The 21,276-nt window shown below is 36.4% G+C and overlaps 3 protein-coding genes across 3 annotated transcripts; 2 read left to right on the forward strand and 1 right to left on the reverse strand.

The window, feature by feature from the left end:
- Positions 1-191: 191 nt before the first annotated feature.
- Positions 192-8,152, forward strand: LOC114350917 (ubiquitin-conjugating enzyme E2 W). The gene is made up of 6 exons (XM_028301886.1): positions 192-299; positions 524-615; positions 2,214-2,316; positions 5,513-5,668; positions 6,419-6,494; positions 7,731-8,152. Exons 1-6 carry the CDS (start codon positions 276-278, stop codon positions 7,742-7,744), a joined length of 465 nt encoding a protein of 154 aa, XP_028157687.1. The 5' UTR covers positions 192-275; the 3' UTR covers positions 7,745-8,152.
- LOC114350754 (probable ubiquitin-conjugating enzyme E2 W-A) lies at positions 7,771-16,342 on the forward strand. Its single transcript, XM_028301671.1, has 4 exons — positions 7,771-7,788; positions 11,546-11,740; positions 12,852-12,927; positions 15,216-16,342. The coding sequence occupies exons 1-4, from the start codon at positions 7,771-7,773 to the stop codon at positions 15,227-15,229; spliced, it is 303 nt and encodes a 100-aa protein (XP_028157472.1). The 3' UTR covers positions 15,230-16,342.
- A 2,448-nt stretch (positions 16,343-18,790) lies between these two features.
- On the reverse strand, positions 18,791-21,220 carry LOC114350909 (putative inositol monophosphatase 3). The gene is made up of 3 exons (XM_028301875.1): positions 20,643-21,220; positions 20,249-20,397; positions 18,791-20,044 (listed from the first exon to the last, which is right to left on the reverse strand). Exons 1-3 carry the CDS (start codon positions 21,142-21,144, stop codon positions 19,670-19,672), a joined length of 1,026 nt encoding a protein of 341 aa, XP_028157676.1. The 5' UTR covers positions 21,145-21,220; the 3' UTR covers positions 18,791-19,669.
- Positions 21,221-21,276: the final 56 nt, after the last annotated feature.

Below are 21,276 nucleotides of genomic sequence, written 5' to 3' on the forward strand. Positions count from 1 at the left end.
GACTATTATTTGACAGCTGATAGAAAATAGTTACCTGCACCAAAAATTGCACCAAGTTTTTAAAAACATTAAACTGTAATTTTAATTTGTAATGGAAAGAGGTGTTCGGAAGACTTGAGAAGTCCTTCATTTCCTCCTCGACAACACACATTTATTAGTTAGTTATGTAATTAATCATGTGATGTACTTTACATTTTGTTTTAGTGGAAAGTTCTGCAAGGAGTGGAGCTTAACTTTTGTAATTTGGTAACACCAAACGTCTAAATTGGATTACAATGGCGGCTATGTCCCCGTCTGAGGTGAGTAAAATTAATTAAAATATTGCCATTTAGATTTATTTATCAGTATGAAATAAACCAGAATTCACAACCTTATCATGATATTTATCTATAAGTATTTTTGTTCCGCATAATAAGGCCGGGAACTTGAAGAAATCGACAGTTTTGGATTAGGGTATTTTTTGTCAAAGTCCTATTGTTATGCTGTCGTTCCGCAAGTGTATTGAATATTATGTTTGTTTTAGCGGAGATTACAAAAAGAACTCATGTCCCTGATGAGGGAACCGCCGCCAGGAGTCACCGTGGATGGAGATCAGGCTAGTCAAAATCTAACACTGTAAGTTGGACATCATTTACTATTCAAACTAAGTTCTGTGTTTTAATTATCAACAGCATTAGAGCTTGCTAATAATTAGTTGTGTCATTAATGTAGATAGATTTATTGCTTTTGATATTAAAATACATCCACAACCTTATAATAAGAGGAAAATAAAAGACACATGTGAATCAATGGATATCAGCAAATTCAGCAATAAAAAACTAGGTATCATCATGTCCCTATTTTAGTCATCGAATGTGATACGGATCTGACTGTTGGTGTAAATAAATATGGTTTATTAATGAGCTGTAATTAATTTGCATGAAACAGAACAATTAGATGCATGCATAACATCTGTGAGTCATTTCAACGGGGAAGGAGAATTTTTGAGTACAATGTTTCAATACCAATTGATTCAGAAGTTGCTACTTGATATTTAAATTGTATGTAATGTTTAGGGAAAAGTCTAAAACATATGTTTTACATTACATATTTACCTGTAGTGTACCACCTTGAGAATTGACTAAGTACATTATAGGTACATAAGTTTTTTTAACGTCAAGTCTTTGTAAACCTAGTGAAATAGTAGATTACACATTAAACTGGAACTTCAAAACAAAATTTCTCATACAAAAATAATGTCCTTGCCATTTTATAACCCCTAAAATCCAATTAGTTTCCAATTAGTAAAAATGTTTTTTGTGTTTGAAATAAATTGTGTTAGCGAAAATGTCTTTTACTCTGAAGAATGTGCTGAGAGGATAAATCATTCTATGTATTACTTGATGTAGAGTGATTTTTGGATAAGCTGTTTTTTTAACATGATTTTGCACAATTATTGAGCAATGAATGTAATTATAGCTTAGCGTTATACAAAATGTATAGACTATTGTATTTTGATAGCTCACAAGTGTGTCAATTGCTTGGTGGTGTTAACTATCCAATTGGAACTGAAGCAAAATTGGTTGTAACATTGATACAATATTTATGTTTCTTTCTGTATTTTTTTTAACCTATTGCTGCTGTTCAAATTCAAATTCTTTATTGCTCTATGTTGGTATACAAAGGTAGATAATAGACCCATAACATGGACCCTACTAGGGTATTGCAACATCATGCTGATTCCAATAACCATAATTTTGTTTTTTATATCACTGACATTAAGATATCACATACTTAACATTTTCCAAGGTCCAAAGAAGGATTTTCTACAAAGTTATATGTTAAGGCATTTTAATTTCGGTTTAAAACACTGAACGCGCGATTAACGCAAATTCGTAAATTTCGGCAAAATACATTTATGACAAAATATTAAATTGTATACAATATTGATGACCTTTCGTAATCCGAGGCACACTGGTTACACCAATGTCAAGACATTTAATGAGTTTGTTGTAGTAGACCTTTCTTTTTTTATTCTTGGATAATATCCTAGAATTGACCCTAACTTTTAGATACTATTATTTTTTTCTATTATAATGTGTGAGTGCATAATTTGTAAGACTTGTAAATTAAGTATGAATAATGTAAAACAATGAACAGTATGCTTCAGAGACTACAACGATGGATAAATAATGTAAATGCATAAATTAATATGTAATTATGTTTGCCGACAGGTGGACAGTTCACATGGAAGGTGTCCCAGGCACTTTGTATGAAGGAGAAAAATTTGTATTGCAGTTCAAATTCACAAACAAATACCCGTTCGACTCTCCCGAGGTGAGTGTGTTGAGGATTTAATTAGAATTACATAAATCTAGACTTTTTATCATTGCATATTAATGTATGATCGATAATATGATTCGAATATCAATTAAGGTTGTGCGCACATAAGTGGCTCGATGCTAAGACTGTCAACCAATGACGGCTAAAAAAATGGCTTATCGCCGATGTGTCCAAAACTCCGATTACCATTTTCTTTGTTTGTCGTTGTACTTTTATCGTCAACCTTTCGTGAAAGTTGGTGTATAGTATGCGAAAATCGATAGCAAATGTCTGTTGAAATCCTTAGAATATCACTCAAGTAAACAACCATCGTCGTCAAGTAGGTACTTAGCTTACAGTCACGAACAGTCAGCACCAGTGAGTGTGTGCGCAGCCTTAGTTCCATAACCATAGCTTAAAATCTACTGACTCCTATATAAGTTTATTTTCATTTCATACTTTGGCAATCAAGAATCAAAAGGTTTCAGGTTTCTTATTTATCTCGAAGAATTGTAATTAACTCTATCGGAAATGGTTTAGAATTGAAGAAATAATTAGACAAAATCATAGGCTTTACTTATGACAGCCAAGGATTTTTCAACACCATAATTCAATTGAGTGATTATCATCAAGATTTGCTGTTTACTTGCAATAAAGTAGGTAATATCATAGAGATAAATGACGTTACGAAATGTTAAAAATAGTATTTCGCTGTGATAGGATACAACAAGGAAGGAAAACATATCAGTTTACTTATCTCGTGAGCTCGAATTTGCGAATAGCGCGAACAAATATTGTAAAGCAGATTAGAAGGTTTCTATTTTTATGTTCTGTAGTCTCAAAGACCTAGGATAACACTTTCAGGAGGTAGACAACTAACCCTGGGGAGATTCAGGGAGTGTTTCCCCCTTCTATCCTTGCCTTGATAAAACTGATGTAAATATACGTCATTAATGTGAAGTCCCAAACCAAAAGCGTAGATAAGATAAACTCGACCTACATACAACAGTCCAAAACCGGAAGGTCCTGATAAGGTGATCTGCCCCTATTTCATTAATACGTGATTATTGTAATAATTACAAATCCTTCCTTGTTACAATAATAATCAATTTGATAGAACACAGCTATCTATCTTCTGTAGTACCTATTAAACTTTATTGCAGGCATAAAATAAGACCCATCCCACAAACGTATCTAAGGGTTTCAAACAGATGACAATGTCTACTGATTTGATAGATACCATCTTAGTTTTATAATTGTATTCTAGCAACCAAAGTAAGGCTGTGCGTGCACTGTAATGGTGCTGTGTGAAAAAATAAGTTTGTAACCAGGATGTACCATGCATAACCTTACACATACCTACCTCAGAATTAAACATTTTGCTTGTCGTTTCGTCATTTTCGTCATCGTTGCGAGTCGTTGAACTAGACTCTGCTAACCTTGTATTTTATGTAAAAAAGGTTACAAGGATTATATTTTTAAATAAAACAGTCTTTCAGTGTCGACTAATCATGTCTAAGGTATAGCGCATAGACTCTACGCTATTTTTGCGAAAAAGATGTCCCAGGAAGAACTCATACGGGTTTTCACCGTGCGTCTGCCCTTTGCAGTTAAATACTCCTTCATCATCATCACCATTTCAGCCACAAAACTTCCACTGCTGGACATAGGCCTCCCCCAATGATTTCCTTGATAAATCTTCTTTATAACCGGTAACCGCTACCAACCGTGCGATGTGGAAGTCATTGGGGGAGGCCTATGTTCAGCTGTAGACGTCCTATGATGATTATGAACCGTAAATCATCAAGACACCTTACAATGCTCACTAAAATGATTTTTAACTCGCCATATTATGATTTCGAGACGTGATCTCTAAAATAGAATACCTAATGCACGAATCTATTAGCGGCTTTGACGTATTACAGCAATAAGTGGTTCAAAATAACGCACTGCGATAAACAAGTAGTACCTACCTAAATACATCTGTTCTAAATCAGGTAGTATAGTCAGCGTCAAATAGTTTGTGACACCCAAAGTAGCCAAAAACTTCGCAACACGTCTTTGTTACAATTGGAATAAGGTTGTGTAAACTTTTTGGCCACTTTGGGTGTCACGAACTATATGACGCTGACTATACATCGGTGTAAACAAGACGGTTGGTTCGGTGACCGGCTGTGGAACTAATATGAAATGAATATTTGATCATCCGAGACCAATTGGGTAGATGACACCATCAATTAAAACTTACTTTTTATGAGATCGATAATGAGATTCACCCAGATTTTGTAACGAAGACGTCTGTAATTCCTCAACCTAATGGACAACATCATTATGAGGCCGTTTAGTCTTCACTGCAAGAACTTGACCCTCTCCAATTTCAACATCATCATCATCATTTCAGCCACAGGACGTCAACTGCTGAACATAGGCCTCCCCCAATGACTTCCACGCATCGCACGGTTGGTAGCGGCCTGCATCCAGCGCCTTCCTGCTACCTTTATCAGGTCGTCGGTCCACTCCTCTACTCTCCAATTTACTAGAGGCAAATGGAGGATGGTCTACACTCCCCACGCTTACCAGACGGGTTGGGGTGGCCTGATGATCGCATATTCTCCCTTGGAGACTGGAAGTGATCCTAATAAAGAGTATTTTAGAACCACAAGGTTTCTTCACAGCATCATCATCATTGCAGACGTCCACTGCTGATCATATGCTTCCCCCAATGATTTCTAGATTGGCCGATTGGTAGTGGCCTGCATCCAGCGCCTTCCTGCTACCTTTAGGCTTTGGTCTGCTATAAAAGCCGTAGGCTGCGTACATGGTCTGCTATAAAAGCCGTAGGCTGCGTACAGCGTCACGCCATAGGCCGTCACAATGCTTACTACAGATATGTACTGCTGTGGTCTCCTTCAGACGTTGACATTAGCATTATGGTGTCTATAGAAATGTGGGACGTCCACCTACAAGGTGGACCGACGACATCGTAAAGGTAGCAGGGAAGCGCTGGACGCAGGCCGCTACCAATCGATCAACGTGGAAAGCATTGGGGGAGACCTATGTTCAGCAGTGGACGTCCTATGGCTGAAATGAAGACGATGATGATGATAGAAATGTTTGACGCTCAAGTCATACGTCGCGCACAGCGTTCAATAGGACACTGTAGGCTTAGAAGACCGTCTCCACGTATAAACATGTTTGTATTACGTTGCAGGTGACGTTCATAGGCAACAACATCCCAGTGCATCCGCACGTCTACTCCAACGGCCACATTTGCTTGTCCATCCTCACTGACGACTGGTCGCCCGCGCTCTCCGTGCAGTCCGTCTGTCTTTCCATTGTGTCTATGCTCAGTAGCTGTAAGGAGAAGGTAATAAGAGCTATTTTACAATACCCATGATGATATAGCATAATCATGGAGACTACAAGTTTGCTCCTATTGTTTGGGGTCATTGGACAAAATTCTACGTGCTCCGCGACCAGACTTTACCAGCACTTGCTATGAAAATACTAAAAAAATGTATGAATATTTAAGAAATTGTTTGTCTTTAAAACCGAACTCCGGCAATTTCAGCCGGAGGTTTAAAAAAAATGGCATAATCATCAGGTCATTTACCCTCCACTACAGAAAATAACTAAGACACAGACTTGTCGTGACTCGTGACCTCAATTGACACGTTAGAACACAATAATCAGCATGGGCGCGTGTCATGTGACGTCACTCTTAGCTGAGCTAATTCTATGCGAAGTTTAAATGCTTGCCATAATCATCAGGTCATTTAGTTTCCATTGCAGGGTCGTGCCCTCTTCAATTTATTAAAGGCAAATGGCCTGCTGGCAAAAATAACATGTTTTACTTTCATCGTGCACACGTAAAAATACTGTCAGTGACAGGACGCAATCTGCTCAGGCCAAGCCACACGTGATGAGGAGTCTGAGGCAAAATTTGCATTTCACAAAATGCGCACTTTTCTATACAAATTTAAAGGCTAAGGAGCTGTTTGTCTAATGTTAGCATGGAAAAGTGCGCATTTTGCTAAGTGCGTCAGACCAGTGAAGAGAATGTTCCTTTTTGCAATATAATATTTATGATATTTTAAAAATAAATCTCTCATTTCAGAAACGGCCTCCAGACAATTCCCTTTATGTTAAGACATGCAACAAAAATCCTAAGAAAACAAAATGGTGGTATCATGGTAAGTTTAATTTGCATTATAGAATAGAATTTTATTTATTGCTTTTTCTGTGTGTTTAGTTTGCAGGCGTTATAGGCATAAAATTCGTTACAATAGATTGCTCATATTGAACGTGCAATATTAATTTGTAAAGACGTTTCTTTGTATCATTATGCATTTACATATTTTTTATCTTATCCATATTGAACTCAATGCAGTATCGCTCCATATCAACATTAATCATGGGGACATTTCACGGCACGTAATTTAAGTGATTAGAAAAATCGATTTTACCATTTGCGAATTGGCTTGTATTTGAGATAGATATAAGCTGTTGACAATAAGCACTGAAATCCAAAGTTCGAAATCAAATGTTTGCACTAAACGATATTTCAAACTAGATTACAATCTCAGACATGAGCGACTGAAAGGGAATAAATGCGTGAAAGAGATGAAAGGTTGGCTTAAATTATTTGAATGTCTGATACCGACGATTGTGTGCGAAGACTGCGGAAGATTATTTTAGAATATATTTTGTAGCTATAGCAGCCCTTGAACCAGACTAGTAAACCTCGTTTTAACGAGCTAATTTAGCTGTAAATAAATAAGGCGCAACGCGATTTTAATAATGGCAACTCATTCAAAAGCATACGTGCCTACGTGAAACTCCCAAAAACTCTTTCGAAACTAGTTTAGTTAGGGATTTACTTAGCTACCTCCGTCTCATACGCGTCAGTTTCCCAATTTAAGCCCATATTTGAAATAACGGTTCACTCGTTCCACAGTTCCACACCATCCGTAACATAAAAGTTCTTGCGACTCACGAAGGCGAGTGAGCTTTACTTGTGTAAATCCACGTAACGATAGTGTAATGTCTATTAAAATGTTTGAAAACGAACAGTACACAGCCACCACAAATGTAAAACTCATTCGCCTTCGTGAATTGCAAACCTATACGTATAATAACAAGAACGTGCAATTTCATATAAAGCCTGGTCCGTGAGCACGTAGAATCCCGTCCAATGACCCCAAGCTACCCATCCTTATCGCTCGCGCGTAATTATATTGCTGTCGCGACTGTGCGACGCGCGCCCGCAGTGAGTGTGCGAGCGCGACAGCAACATAATTACGTGCGAGCGACAAGGATGGGCAGCTTGGGGTCATTGGACGGGATTCTACGTGTTCACGGACCAGCCTTTAATAAGCTAATCGTCATTATGCTACCTCGTTAACCAAGCAAAATAATTTATTTTCCAGATGACTCCGTGTAACCCCACCCCGCGTCGCTGTATCGAGCATGGACGATAAAATCTCAGTATGTGATAAGTGTTATAACTGTGCGGTGTGCTATAACGGTGTGTACATACGGGCGTGAGTGCTTCGTCGGCTGGCTGGCTCTCGCAGTGGGCTACCAAGTGCAGTGTCTTGTGTGGGCTGGAACAAACACCTTTACTTTGAGCTGAACGGAGAAAGAACTGCCATATGAATTTAAAAGTGGAAGTATGCTTTGGAAGCAAAATCGTAAGACCTAAAAAAAGCGATGGAAATGCAAATTAAGAAATTAGGAAAGTGTGACACGGATATGGCTGAAGAAACCGACTTAAGGCAGGGTACTCACCTGCCATGTAGCATGTATCGTAGCATGTAACGTAACCAACCTTCAAGTGAGTACGGCTCGTCCACGGTCATCGCGTATCTGGCTGCGAGCTCCTGAATCCTACTGCGAGCCGCCTTTGTGCTCGCAGTGATACCGCCAGTCGGCGGGTCGCTGCGATCTCCCTGCGAACCACGCGCGAGCAGCTTACAGCGGGATCGTGCCTATGTACTCGCTTGATACAGTATCTGATACATTACATGCTACACGGCTAGGTGAGTACCCTGCTTCATGAAATATAAAGCATGCTAAGGATAAAATTGCTTTACGGGCCAGTAGAGTTCAAGTCAAGTGCTCAGACAGTGCTCAAATCAATCTCTAGAGATTCAATTGTGTCCCACACACATTATAGATTTATGGCGAAAGATTAACCGCAAGTTAGAATATAACCACCAGTTACTAATAACTTTGTCTTATGAACAAGGACCACCTTCAGTACTAGGGTTGCCATAATAAAGTTAAACATAGGCTTTATGAACCTGAACACCTGTTGGTATTTGGTCCAAATTTGACTGTATCCAGCCAGCTTACTTACATATTGCTAGGTAATTATTCATAGAAGATCCTAGAGATCTTAAAGATCTGTCTGACCCAGAGACTGGCTAAACTGAATTACCAGATTGGATTTAGTTTTTGGCAACCCTACTTTGAAAAGAAAGATGGCAACTGGTGAAAGAACCTAAACCCTTGCAGCATTGTTAAAATAAGGAATCTGAGTAAATTACAGGTTTAAATTAATTTACCACCTACAAAATTTCATGTCAAGTTTTGTTTGTAACAACTATGAGATGAATATGGAGATTAGTATTACTTAAATGGTGTCTGTTTGGTGCAGGAAACGTAGATATGTGCAACAACTGTGTTCAATGTAAATTGTTTGATTTCTTGTTACTGTTTTGTCGCTTCAAAATACTTAATGGAATGGGATATAATAGAGTAAGTTTTTATCAATTTCGTTGCTTACTATAGTCTGGTATGTGGGCACGTAGAATTTTGTCCAATGACCCCAAGCTACCCATCCTTATCGCTCGCGCGTAATTATATTGCTGTCGCGACTGTGCGACGGGCGCCCGCAGTGAGTGTGCGAGCGCGACAGCAACATAATTTCGCGCGAGCGATAAGAATGGGTAGCTTGGGGTCGTTGGACAAAATTCTACGTGCTTACAGACCGGGCTTTACAAACGTTATATTTTAAATTTTAATGATAGGCCGACTGCGAGAGCCCAGGTTTTGATTCGCAGTCCAAATTGTCTTGCTGGAGTGACACATGGCTGTACTATAATAAATTGAAAGTGATTTAAGATGGCATGTGTATATTATTTTTAAAGTTTCAAAATAATTTGGGCTTGAGTTATTAATTGCAAAACTGTGTAAATTCATTTTCAATGTTTCTCCAAACAACAGGAGCTTCGTGATATTCGCTATAAATTGTTTATTTAAATAGTACAAGCTATTTATGTTGTGACATTTTCACTGGTACACTATTTTCAGTACTTTACAAAATTTTAAATTCCTGTCCAGATTATTATGAATTATTAATAATATGCCTGATTAAATATCACAGCTTGTTAACTTAATAGATTATGACATAATAATGTTAAAAAATATTGATAAAAAAACAAACATCTCAATGCAATATAAATTGAAACTGAACTGAGAATAGTATTGTATTTACTTGTTAAATGAAACAAAATGAAAATAGATTTCTTGTGGACCCTATTTTTACCTAACAGCAATTTTGTTTTACATAATATTTACTTTGCAAAAGACTTAAGAAACTTATTGAGTAAGGTTTGTTATTGTGCTGGCATGCTTCAAGCTAAACACAAAATATGTACTGCTATATTATTTCATACAAACTTAGATTAATAAAACCTAGATAGATAGTCAGTGCACGAAAGGTGAGGCAGATTTTAGTAAGCCAGAATGGCTTACTCGTAAACGTCACATGAACTGTCAAAGTGAAAAATTGGTAAACACGTCCGACGACTTTTAATTAATTAAGACGGTTTATGCTGTGAAAGGGTGTCTAAATTAGAGATNAATAAAATCTTTATCTTCTCTTTCACAATCTATAAAAGTTCATTTGGTCTATTATTAATTATACATGTGCTATGAATGAGGGTTTTCGCGATTGAAAAATCCGCGAGATGGCAATACGTAGACGCGAGGTCCAAATGCTGCATGATTGGTGGATATTTTTACTCTTTTAATAAAGAGTTTGCAATATGTTGCTCTTTTATCTTGTTTGCTCGAATAATGAGTAGGTATTCGAAGTGTGGCCTCCATTTTATCCATCTTTAGCTTCATGGCACTGACATAAGTTAAGCTTTAATAAATAACCAATCATGCAGCATTTGGACCTCACGTCTACGTATTGCCATCTGGCGGATTTTTCAATCGCGAAAACCCTCATTGGCATAGATTATGAGAGACTGGCAACTATACTAGGTTGATATATGTTTCTCACACTTCAACTGGCATTGGATTCAACATCGGTTTCTGACAGTTTTACAGTTATGAGACCATGAATATCAGTTAATGGTCCTAATTATTTTTATTTTATTTACGACCTTCGACCAGTTGGACACTTTAGATAGCTTCTTGTAATAGTGTCAATATCTTTTTAGCTTTTAACGCAAATCTAGTCTTCAAAGCAGTTTAATCGATTTATTTTATTTTCAAAATCGATATTTTATTGTCTATGATGGCCGCAGGAACATCACTATACATGGACTCCCAGCAATAAAGTACGGTAATGCCTCGTACAGATTTTATCGGCAAAAATTATGGAACTTGATAGGTTTTAGACCATGCCACGCACCAAAACGTCCGGAAGTTGTAATAGTATTATAGAATAAACGTTAAAAGACTTATTTATTTAATTTTTCAATGCTTAAGTGTCCATTAGAATGAAAGGGTGCTTAATGTATTAAAAAAAATAGAAAATAATTATGATGGGTTAATGTTTTTGGGCGGTTTTTTAGGCGGTTTCTGACAATGTCCTTTATATCTTCATTTTAATAACTTTATTTTTCATACAAATCGGATTTTATAAAATTTATTTTGTATGAAAATAAAAAATTTAAAATGATGATATCAAACTTCTGACTTCACCATACCATTTATATGCCCATGTTAACATGGGCTAGTGTCGGCTCATATACCCATTTACCTAACACCCTGTAGAAATGTGGGACGTCCACCTACAAGGTGGACCGACGACATCGTAAAGGTAGCAGGGAAGCGCTGGACGCAGGCCGCTACCAATCGATCAAAGTGGAAAGCATTGGGGGAGACCTATGTTCAGCAGTGGACGTCCTATGGCTGAAATGAAGACGATGATGATGATAGAAATGTTTGACGCTCAAGTCATACGTCGCGCACAGCGTTCAATAGGACACTGTAGGCTTAGAAGACCGTCTCCACGTATAAACATGTTTGTATTACGTTGCAGGTGACGTTCATAGGCAACAACATCCCAGTGCATCCGCACGTCTACTCCAACGGCCACATTTGCTTGTCCATCCTCACTGACGACTGGTCGCCCGCGCTCTCCGTGCAGTCCGTCTGTCTTTCCATCGTGTCTATGCTCAGTAGTTGTAAGGAGAAGGTAATAAGAACTAATTTACAATACCCATGATGTTATAGCATAATCATGAAGACTACAAGTTTGCTCGTAGACATTAGCGAGAAACTATAGTCCGGTCCGCGAGCACGTAGAATTTTGTCCAATGACCCCAAGCTACCCATCCTTATCGCTCGCGCGTAATTATATTGCTGTTGCGCTCGCACACCCACTGCTGCCGCCCGTGGCACAGTCGCAAAAACAATATAATTACGCGCGAGCGATAAGGATAGGTAGCTTGGGGTCATTGGACAACATTCTACGTGCTCCGCGACCAGACTTTACTAGCACTTGCTATGAAAATACTAAAAAAATGTATGAATATTCAAGAAATTGTTTGTATTTAAAACCGAACTCCGGCAATTTCTGCCGGAGGTTAAAAAAATGGCATAATCATCAGGTCATTTACCCTCCACTGCAAAAAAATGTCGAATACACAAACGTGGAATGTCGTGACACGTGACCTCAAATGACACGTTAGAACACAATAATCAGCATGGGCGCGTGTCATGTGACGTCACTCTTAGCTGAGCTAATTCTATGCGAAGTTTAAATGCTTGCCCTAATCATCAGGTCATTTACACTCGCGAGCATAAATAAGGAATCACCCTATTTGTTTCTTTCAAAAACTAATTGAAGACAAATAAAAATGGTACCATTTTAAAGGTAATATTATAAACTTTAAATTGATACCACAGATACATACATAGTCATTCAGTTCATGAGATCACTCAGAATAAAACACAAGGGGGTGATTCCATACTTTTGCTCGTAAGTATAGTTTCCACTGCAGGGTCGTACCCTCTTCATTTATCAGAGGCAAAAGGAGGATTTGGTCTGCACTCATTATCCTGGTCAAAATAATATGTTTTTCTTTCATCGTGCACACGTAAACTTTCAGTGACAGACCGCAATCTGCTCTGCGTGAAGAGGTCTGACGCAGAATGTGCGCTTCGCAAAATGCGCACTTTTCTATACAAATGTAAAGGCTAAGGAGCTGTTTGTCTAGCTCTGTTTGCGTCAGACCCGTAAAGAGAATGTTACTTTTTGCAATATAATATTTATGATATTTTTAAAAATAAATCTCTCATTTCAGAAACGGCCTCCAGACAATTCCCTTTATGTTAAGACATGCAACAAAAATCCTAAGAAAACAAAATGGTGGTATCATGGTAAGTTTAATTTGCATTATACACTCAACATCAAATAAATCGCACCTTCCGCGACGCGAACTTTAAAGATTTTCTTCTGACACAATCATGGTGCCCCAACAATATTGGTGTTATTTGAAAGCCCAATAAATATCCTTAAAGAAAAACACATTTAATTTCTTAATAAATGATTAACATATTATACCATAAATGTGACTTGAAAAAAGTTCTCACTTTGGGCTCACCTCTGGGATCAATTAGACCAATTTTTATGGTTATAAACCAAATAATGATCTCACGTGTCCTCTTTAACAGATGAATAGCGATTAATCCCAACTTAACAGTTTTATAGCCATAAAAATTGGCTCAGGCGTAACTAAGTACCTATTTTTTGAAGAAGTGACTTTGGATCCTTAAAGACACATTTTTGGGGTAAAAACCTTTCCTTTAATGAAATGAAGTTTAGAACTAGGCTTTTAAATAGTGCCATTATTGCTGGGATGTGGGGATGCATATGTTTGAAAGTGCTTGTCGCGGGAGGTGCGATTTATTTGATGTCGAGTGTAGAATATAATTTAATTTATTGCTTTTTCTGTGTGTATAGTTTGCAGACGTTATAGGCATAAAATGCGTTACAACAGATAGCTCTTATTGAGCATGCTATACTAATTTTTATGGACGTTTCTTTGTATCTTGTATCATTATGCATTTACATATTTTTTTATCTTATCCATATTGAACTCAATGCAGTATCGCTCCATATCAACATTAATCATCGGGACATTTCACGGCACGTAATTGAAGTGTTTACGGCGACCTTCATATTTGTAGTTGATTAGAAAAATCGATTTTACCATTTGCAAATTGGCTTGTATTTGAGATAGGTACATACAAGCTGTTGACAATAAGCACTGAAATCCAAAGTTCGAAATCAAATGTTTGCACTAAACGATATTTCAAACTAGATTACAATCTCAGACATGAGCGACTAAAAGGGAATAAATGCGTGAAAGAGATGAAAGGTTGGCTTAAATTATTATTACGCTATTCGAAGCCAAAATTAAGTTCAAGAGATGGATAGGTGAATTAACTTACTCAGAAACCGAAAACCTTTTAATTAATTAGAACTTTTTAGGAACCACAGACAAAAAAAAACAAACACATGAACACACAATATGCTGGTGTTCTAATGTTACGCACTGTTTTATTTTATTTATTTTTGGTTTATTCTTTCCCTTTTCCTTTTTTTTTTGTTTTGTTTATATAGACTGTTTCACTACACTTAGGTATAGCTGAACTGTACCGCGCTGTGCCAGTCACTTTAATTTTGCAAACTGCACTGTTTGGGCCACCAAGATACAGGCTATGCCTAGTTTGGGGCCCACTGTTATTGATATACATCTTGCTCTTTTTTCTTACTGTTATTGTTAACACATCTTGCCTTTATTATTTTGTAATGCAAAATGTAACCTGTGCCTATAAATACTTTTTTCATTTTCATTTTCATTTTTTTTTTTTTCAAATTATTTGAATGTCTGATACCGACGATTGTGTGCGAAGACTGCGGAAGATTATTTTAGAATATATTTTGTAGCTATAGCAGCCCTTAAACCAGACTAGTAAACTTCATTTTAAAGAGCTAATTCATCTGTAAATAAATAAGGAGCAACGCGATTTTCATAATGGCAACTCATTCAAAAGCCTACGTGGAACTCCCAAAAACTTTCGACATCTTTCGAAACAAGTTTAGTTAGGATTTACTTAGCTACCACCGTCTCTTACGCGTCAGTTTCCCAATTTAAGCCCTTATTTGAAATAACGGTTCACTCGTTGCACACCATCCGAAACATAAAAGTTCTTGCGACTCACGAAGGCGAGTGAGCTTTACTTGTGTAAATCCACGTAACGATAATGTAATGTAGATTAAAACTTTTGAAAACGAACAGTAGTTAGCCACCACAAATGTAAAACTCATTCGCCTTCGTGAATTGCAACACCTATACGTATAATAACAAGAACGTGCAATTTCATATAAAGCCTGGTCCGTGAGCACGTAGAATCCCGTCCAATGACCCCAAGCTACCCATCCTTATCGCTCGCGCGTAATTATATTGCTGTCGCGACTGTGCGACGCGCGCCCGCAGTGAGTGTGCGAGCGCGACAGCAACATAATTACGTGCGAGCGACAAGGATGGGCAGCTTGGGGTTGGGGTCATTGGACGGGATTCTACGTGCTCACGGACCAGGCTTTAATAAGCTAATCGTCTTCATGCTACCTCTTTAACCAAGCAAAATAATTTCTTTTCCAGATGACTCCGTGTAACCCCACCCCGCGTCGCTGTATCGAGCATGGACGATAAAATCTCAGTATGTGATAAGTGTTATAACTGTGCGGTGTGCTATAACGGTGTGTACATACGGGCGTGAGTGCTTCGTCGACTGGCTGGCTCTCGCAGTGGGCTACCAAGTGCAGTGTCTTATGTAGGCTGGAACGAACACCTTTACTTTGAGCTGAACGGAGAAAGAACTGCCATATGAATTTAAAAGTGGAAGTATGCTTTGGAAGCCAAATCGTAAGAAAGACCCAAAAAGAAGCGAGCAAAAATTTGCCAAGTGTGATACAGATGTGGCTGAAGAAACCGACTTAACATAAATAATATAAAGCATGTTAAGGATAAAATTGCTATATGGGCTAGTAGAGTTCAAGTCAAGTGCTCAGACAGTGCTCAAATCAATCTCTAGAGATTCAATTGTGTCCCACACACATTAAGATTTATGGCGAAAGATTAACCGCAAGTTGGAATATAACCACCAGTTAGCAACTAATAATTTTTCTTATGAACAAGGACCACCCTCAGTACTAGGGTTGCCATAATAAAGTTAGACATAGGCTTTATGTATACTTCTTGTTATTTGGTCCAAATTTGACTGTATCCTGCCAGCTTACTTACATATTGCTAGGTAAATATTCATAGAAGATTCAAGTGATCTTGAGAATCTGTCTTGTCACCCAGAGACTGGCTAAACTGAATTACCAGATTGGATTTAGTTTTTGGCAACCCTGCTTCGAAAAGAAAGATGGCAACTGGTGACAGAACCTAAACCCTTGCAGCATTGTTAAAATAAAAAAAATTCTGAGTAAGTTACAGGTTTAAATTTACCACCACTTCTATGAGATGAATATGGAGATTAGTGTTACTTAATGGTGTCTGTTTGGTGCAGGAAATGTAGATATGTGCAACAACTGTGTTCAACGTAAATTGTTTGATTTCTTGTTACTGTTTTGTCGCTTCAAAATACTTAACGGAATGGGATATAATAGACTAAGTTTTTATCATTTTCGTTGCTTACTATAGTCTGGTCTGTGAGCACGTAGAATTTTTGTCCAATGACCCCAAGCTACCCATCCTTATCGCTTGCGCGTAATTATATTGCTGTCGCGACTGTGCGACGGGCGCCCGCAGTGAGTGTGCGAGCGCGATAATAATTACGCGCGAGCGATAAGGATTGGTAGCTTGGGGTCATTGGACAAAATTCTACGTGCTCACAGACCGGGCTTTACAAACGTTATATTTTAAATTTTAATGATACGCCGACTGCGAGAGCCCAGGTGTTGATTCGCAGTCCAAATTGTCTTGCTGGAGTGACACATGGCTGTACTATAATAAATTGAAAGTGATTTAAGATGGCATGTGTATATTATTTTTAACGTTTCAAAATAATTTGGGCTTGAGTTATTAATAGCAAAACTGTGTAAATTCATTTTCAATGTTTTTCCAATCAACAGGAGCTTCAAATAGTACAAGCAATTAATGTTGCGACATTTTCACTGGTGCACTATTTTCTGTTACTTTACAAAATTAAATTCTTGTCCAGATTATTGTGAATTTGAATTATTATTAATATGCCTGATTAAATATCACAGCTTGTTAACTTAATAGATTATGACATAATAATGTTAAAAAATATTGATAAAAAAACAAACATCTCAATGCAATATAAATTGAAACTGAACTGAGAATAGTATTGTATTTACTTGTTAAATGAAACAAAATGAAAATGGATTTTTTGTGGAACCTATTTTTACCTAACAGCAATTTTGTTTTACATAATATTTACTTTGCAAAAGACTTAAGAAACTTATTGAGTAAGGTTTGTTATTGTGCTGGCATGCTTCAAGCTAAACACAAAATATGTACTGCTATATTATTTCATACAAATTAAATATCTTGTTACTATTCTTTGATGTTACACAATTCTGGAGTCTGCCCGGTAGATGGCTAGTCATAAATTGAAATTAATATAAAAAGACACTAGTAAAATGTGTGTTGTAAATATAAATACTGGTATTTTTAGGGTTCCGTAGCCAAAATGGCAAAAACGGAACCCTTATAGTTTCGTCATGTCCGTCTGTCCGTCTGTCCGTCTGTCCGTCTGTCCGTCTGTCNGCCAGAATGGCTTACTCGTAAACGTCACATGAACTGTCAAAGTGAAAAATTGGTAAACACGTCCGACGACTTTTAATTAATTAAGACGGTTTGTGCTGTGAAAGGGTGTCTAAATACATCAGAAAAACTAAAGAAAGTGACCAGTGTTACATTTCATAAGTAAGTACTACGATTCGACGCGTATTTTGCTTGAATTTGGCTTTCAAAAATTAAATACGGGAATGATACCAGTAACAAGAAAATTTATTTCCCAATTGTTCGCCGTACAAATACACTTCCTTTTTTATGAAATCGAGACTTTTCAGTCGATTTATCTTATTGTAATTAGGTAGGTACTTTGAATTCAATAAATAAGTAAGTACATGATGCGTTTTGTTTTTGTTAGTTATAAAATAATTAAAAACGTATTAAAAATTTCCCTACTTTCGGGAAAATCGCCTTCACTGTCTACACTCCCCAACAAAATTGACACTAATGACATAAGATTTTTGCCTCACTCTTGACGAAGCGTTTGTATGAAGACTATCCATCTAGGTTTTATTAATCTAAGCATACAAATTAAATATCTTGTTACTATTCTTTGATGTTACACAATTCTGGAGTCTGCCCGGTAGATGGCTAGTCATAAATTGAAATTAATATAAAAAGACACTAGTAAAATGTGTGTTGTAAATATAAATACTGGTATTTTTATATTTATATAATTTTGTCTATAATTTTGAAATGATCTTAGTCACTTGTGTAATTCACATATATGTATAGTTGGCATTTCTTGATTCTCTTTCAACCACTATTGAAAGACATTTTCAAATATGTATATCTACTTAAACAGAATTGTTATGTACTGATTACCATATGAAATATTACATAAGGTGAAATATATTTGTATACCGACGTTTTTAAACAACTGTAATATGAAATGTTTAACGAAACTAAAACCGGGATGGAAGGTCAATTACTCATTATGTACCAGACGAGTTTTGAAAACCTATACACAGTGCTTTAAATACATATATCGTGGTTATAATATTCTCTTATGTATGTTAATGGTTTATATGGTTCAATAAAATGTATACAATTGTTCATATCCTTGTTCCATCCCAGGTTAATATTTGTTCTTTTATTGTAAACATTTTGTACGGGTGCTATTCTTATATTGGAAAATTTACTCATTTTAAATATGATTTCATTTATTTCTATGCAATGTGGTATATTTTCAAACAAATTATAAAGATTAAAAACCATTAGACTAGCGAAACATTCCTGTATTATTAATAGAAAATTTGTTTGTGACACATTTCATTAAAGAATTAATTTACAGAAAGATTTGAAATGCATTGCAATTGTGTATTAAAAACGGAACCTGCTTAATTTATTGAAATAAAAATATAGTTAACAATACTTTTGTGGTTTCATTAATTAAAAAACGTGAAATCTATTTATTATTTTTTTATTTATTTACTAAAATATTTTTAATTATGCAATAACATAATTATTTACAATCTGGAAAATACTTAAAATAGACAAAATGTTTTAATTAGAAACACCTCAATAAATGATATCTGTTAAATTGTACAAAACAATAATCTGTGTAACTGAAAATCAGGAGTTTAACCAGTTGACCAGCTATAAAAACTTACAAAATATCATTTCAATGTTATGGGTAATTCATTGCAAGTCTGATAAATATATTAAATAAATTAAAAAATAAAAGCAATAAAAAAACAAAACAATATGCACAAACAACACTTCAATAACTTAATAATAATAATAGGAGATGATATTTACAATAGAACCGGTCAATACATTTATCAATATACTGAATCTAGATAGCAAGGCATCTAACACTAATAACTGTCATTTAGTGCCTAAAACAAGTTGTTCTATAGATTGCCGATTATGTTAATATTCACATAAATTTAAATCTATCACTAGGTGAGAAAATATTTCTGCTTTATACATAAACTCTATTTAAATACATACAAATTAGCTGATTTACATAATTTATTTATTACCGTCACATTCAATTCCTAACAAGCCAAAAACATCTCACAGCCCTGCCAACGTCTACTTGCTTAATTTTAAATTTTTAAACACAACCGACAATACTGAACATTACCATTTAGGAATTTATTAAATGTAATTAAGTTTAATTAAAACATGGAAAGGTATATAACAGTCATTAGGTAATTCACACCTAATCCTAAAATTGTACACGAGAGATACGCTCAACATATTCAACCCTCTCTTACGAACATTCAACAACATTCCATTACAACAGGAGCAAGTCACAATACCCATTAGCAAACTTGGCACTAAGGCAATGCTGACAAAATCTTTGGCATTTTTTGCAAATAAAAGTCATGATCGTGCCTAGACACTAATATTCCATCAGTTACTTTAACATTTTTATCGGATGAGTAATCAATAAAATCTCCTTTAGCTGTTGTCATTTTACCATTCACAGCCTTTATTATAGCATCTCCAGCGCATAAATCCCATTTCTTGATGGCTGTAGCGTGGAGGTAGACATCGTAAGTACCGTTGACAACTCCCATGACCTTGAAGCCTGCACCAGCAGCAGAGGTGACAGTTGTCTTGTCTCCAAATGCTTCTTTTGCTATCTCAGCAACTTTCCCAGGGTGTGAGCGGGACACAACTACTCTTGGATGGTCTTTATTCTCTTCTTGCTGAAATTAGTTATTAAAATGTTTGAGAATACAGCTAATAATAAGCTAAATTGACTTGATGCAGGCTGCTACCAATCGATCAACGTGGAAAGCATTAGGCTGCAGCATCCTATGGCTGAAATGATGATGATGATGAAATTGACTTATGAATTAAAATCATGTTTTTAGTTATTAAATGATTAATGAAATAATTTTACAACTCACAGGGGGGACATTGGCTATGTTGCTTGAAGTTTTCTTCGTAAACCAACCCCAATAAGTTTGTGGAGGGAATGGATAGTGGATCACACCAATGATTGGGACACCTCGGATTGCCACACACACCATAGTAGTCACATATTGGTACAAGGACTCTGTAATAATAAATAAATTACATGTTATCAGCTAGATAAATCATATCAGTACTAATTCTTGAATAATAGAATATTGATTGTATAACAGAATGCCGAGCTGGTAGTCAAAAATTGAATATTTCGACAGGACGTGTAAATGTCCCAATGGCGCCTACATAAATAGAGTTTCAATTTACATAAACCTGCTGTATACTGCTTATGAAGCAATAAATTATAATGCTTATGATACTTTAGAATGGTCGTACCTGTATATTCTTGTGTCGCATCGAGTGGGTCGATCCAGATCGTCACATCCTTAGCAAATACGTGCTCATCATTCAAGATATCAATCACTTTATGTCCTGGAAGCAAGGCTTCAGTATCCAGCAGCTCTTGGTGCTCACAATCTGAGTCAGCTTTAGAATGCTCTTCAGACACAATAGACAACTTAGGAAACGTATTCTTCAAACTAAAATACATAGCACAATGTGAAGCGTAGTCAGCATCAGTAACCGGATCGTTTGCGCCTTCCTGCGTCTTCCCTTTACTTTTCACGTTCAGCTCGTGGTTCTTCCCTTCTATTACTTTCTTACCACCACGTTCGGCTGCGTGGATTGATGCTTTTAATAAGCTTTTTAGATTTACGAGATCACTTTTATCGGTAGGAAAATTCGAGCCCCCCGATCGCCAATAAATTATCAAGAATAATATGAATGCCAACGTAAAACATGCGAATTTATTTACTCTTAAAGTTCCTCCGAAATTCATTGTGGATTATTAAAATTTGTTGTTTTCTTGTTTTTAATTGATAAAACGAAAACACAAAAATAAATTGTGATTATTTTCGTTCTTCTTCTTCTTCTTCTTCATTTATTGATGGCGATGGACTTGTGTTTTTTC

This window comes from Ostrinia furnacalis, unplaced genomic scaffold, assembly GCF_004193835.3.
Source record: "Ostrinia furnacalis isolate ACB-3 unplaced genomic scaffold, ASM419383v2 OfSCF0076, whole genome shotgun sequence".
NCBI classification, from domain to species: Eukaryota; Metazoa; Arthropoda; class Insecta; order Lepidoptera; family Crambidae; genus Ostrinia; species Ostrinia furnacalis.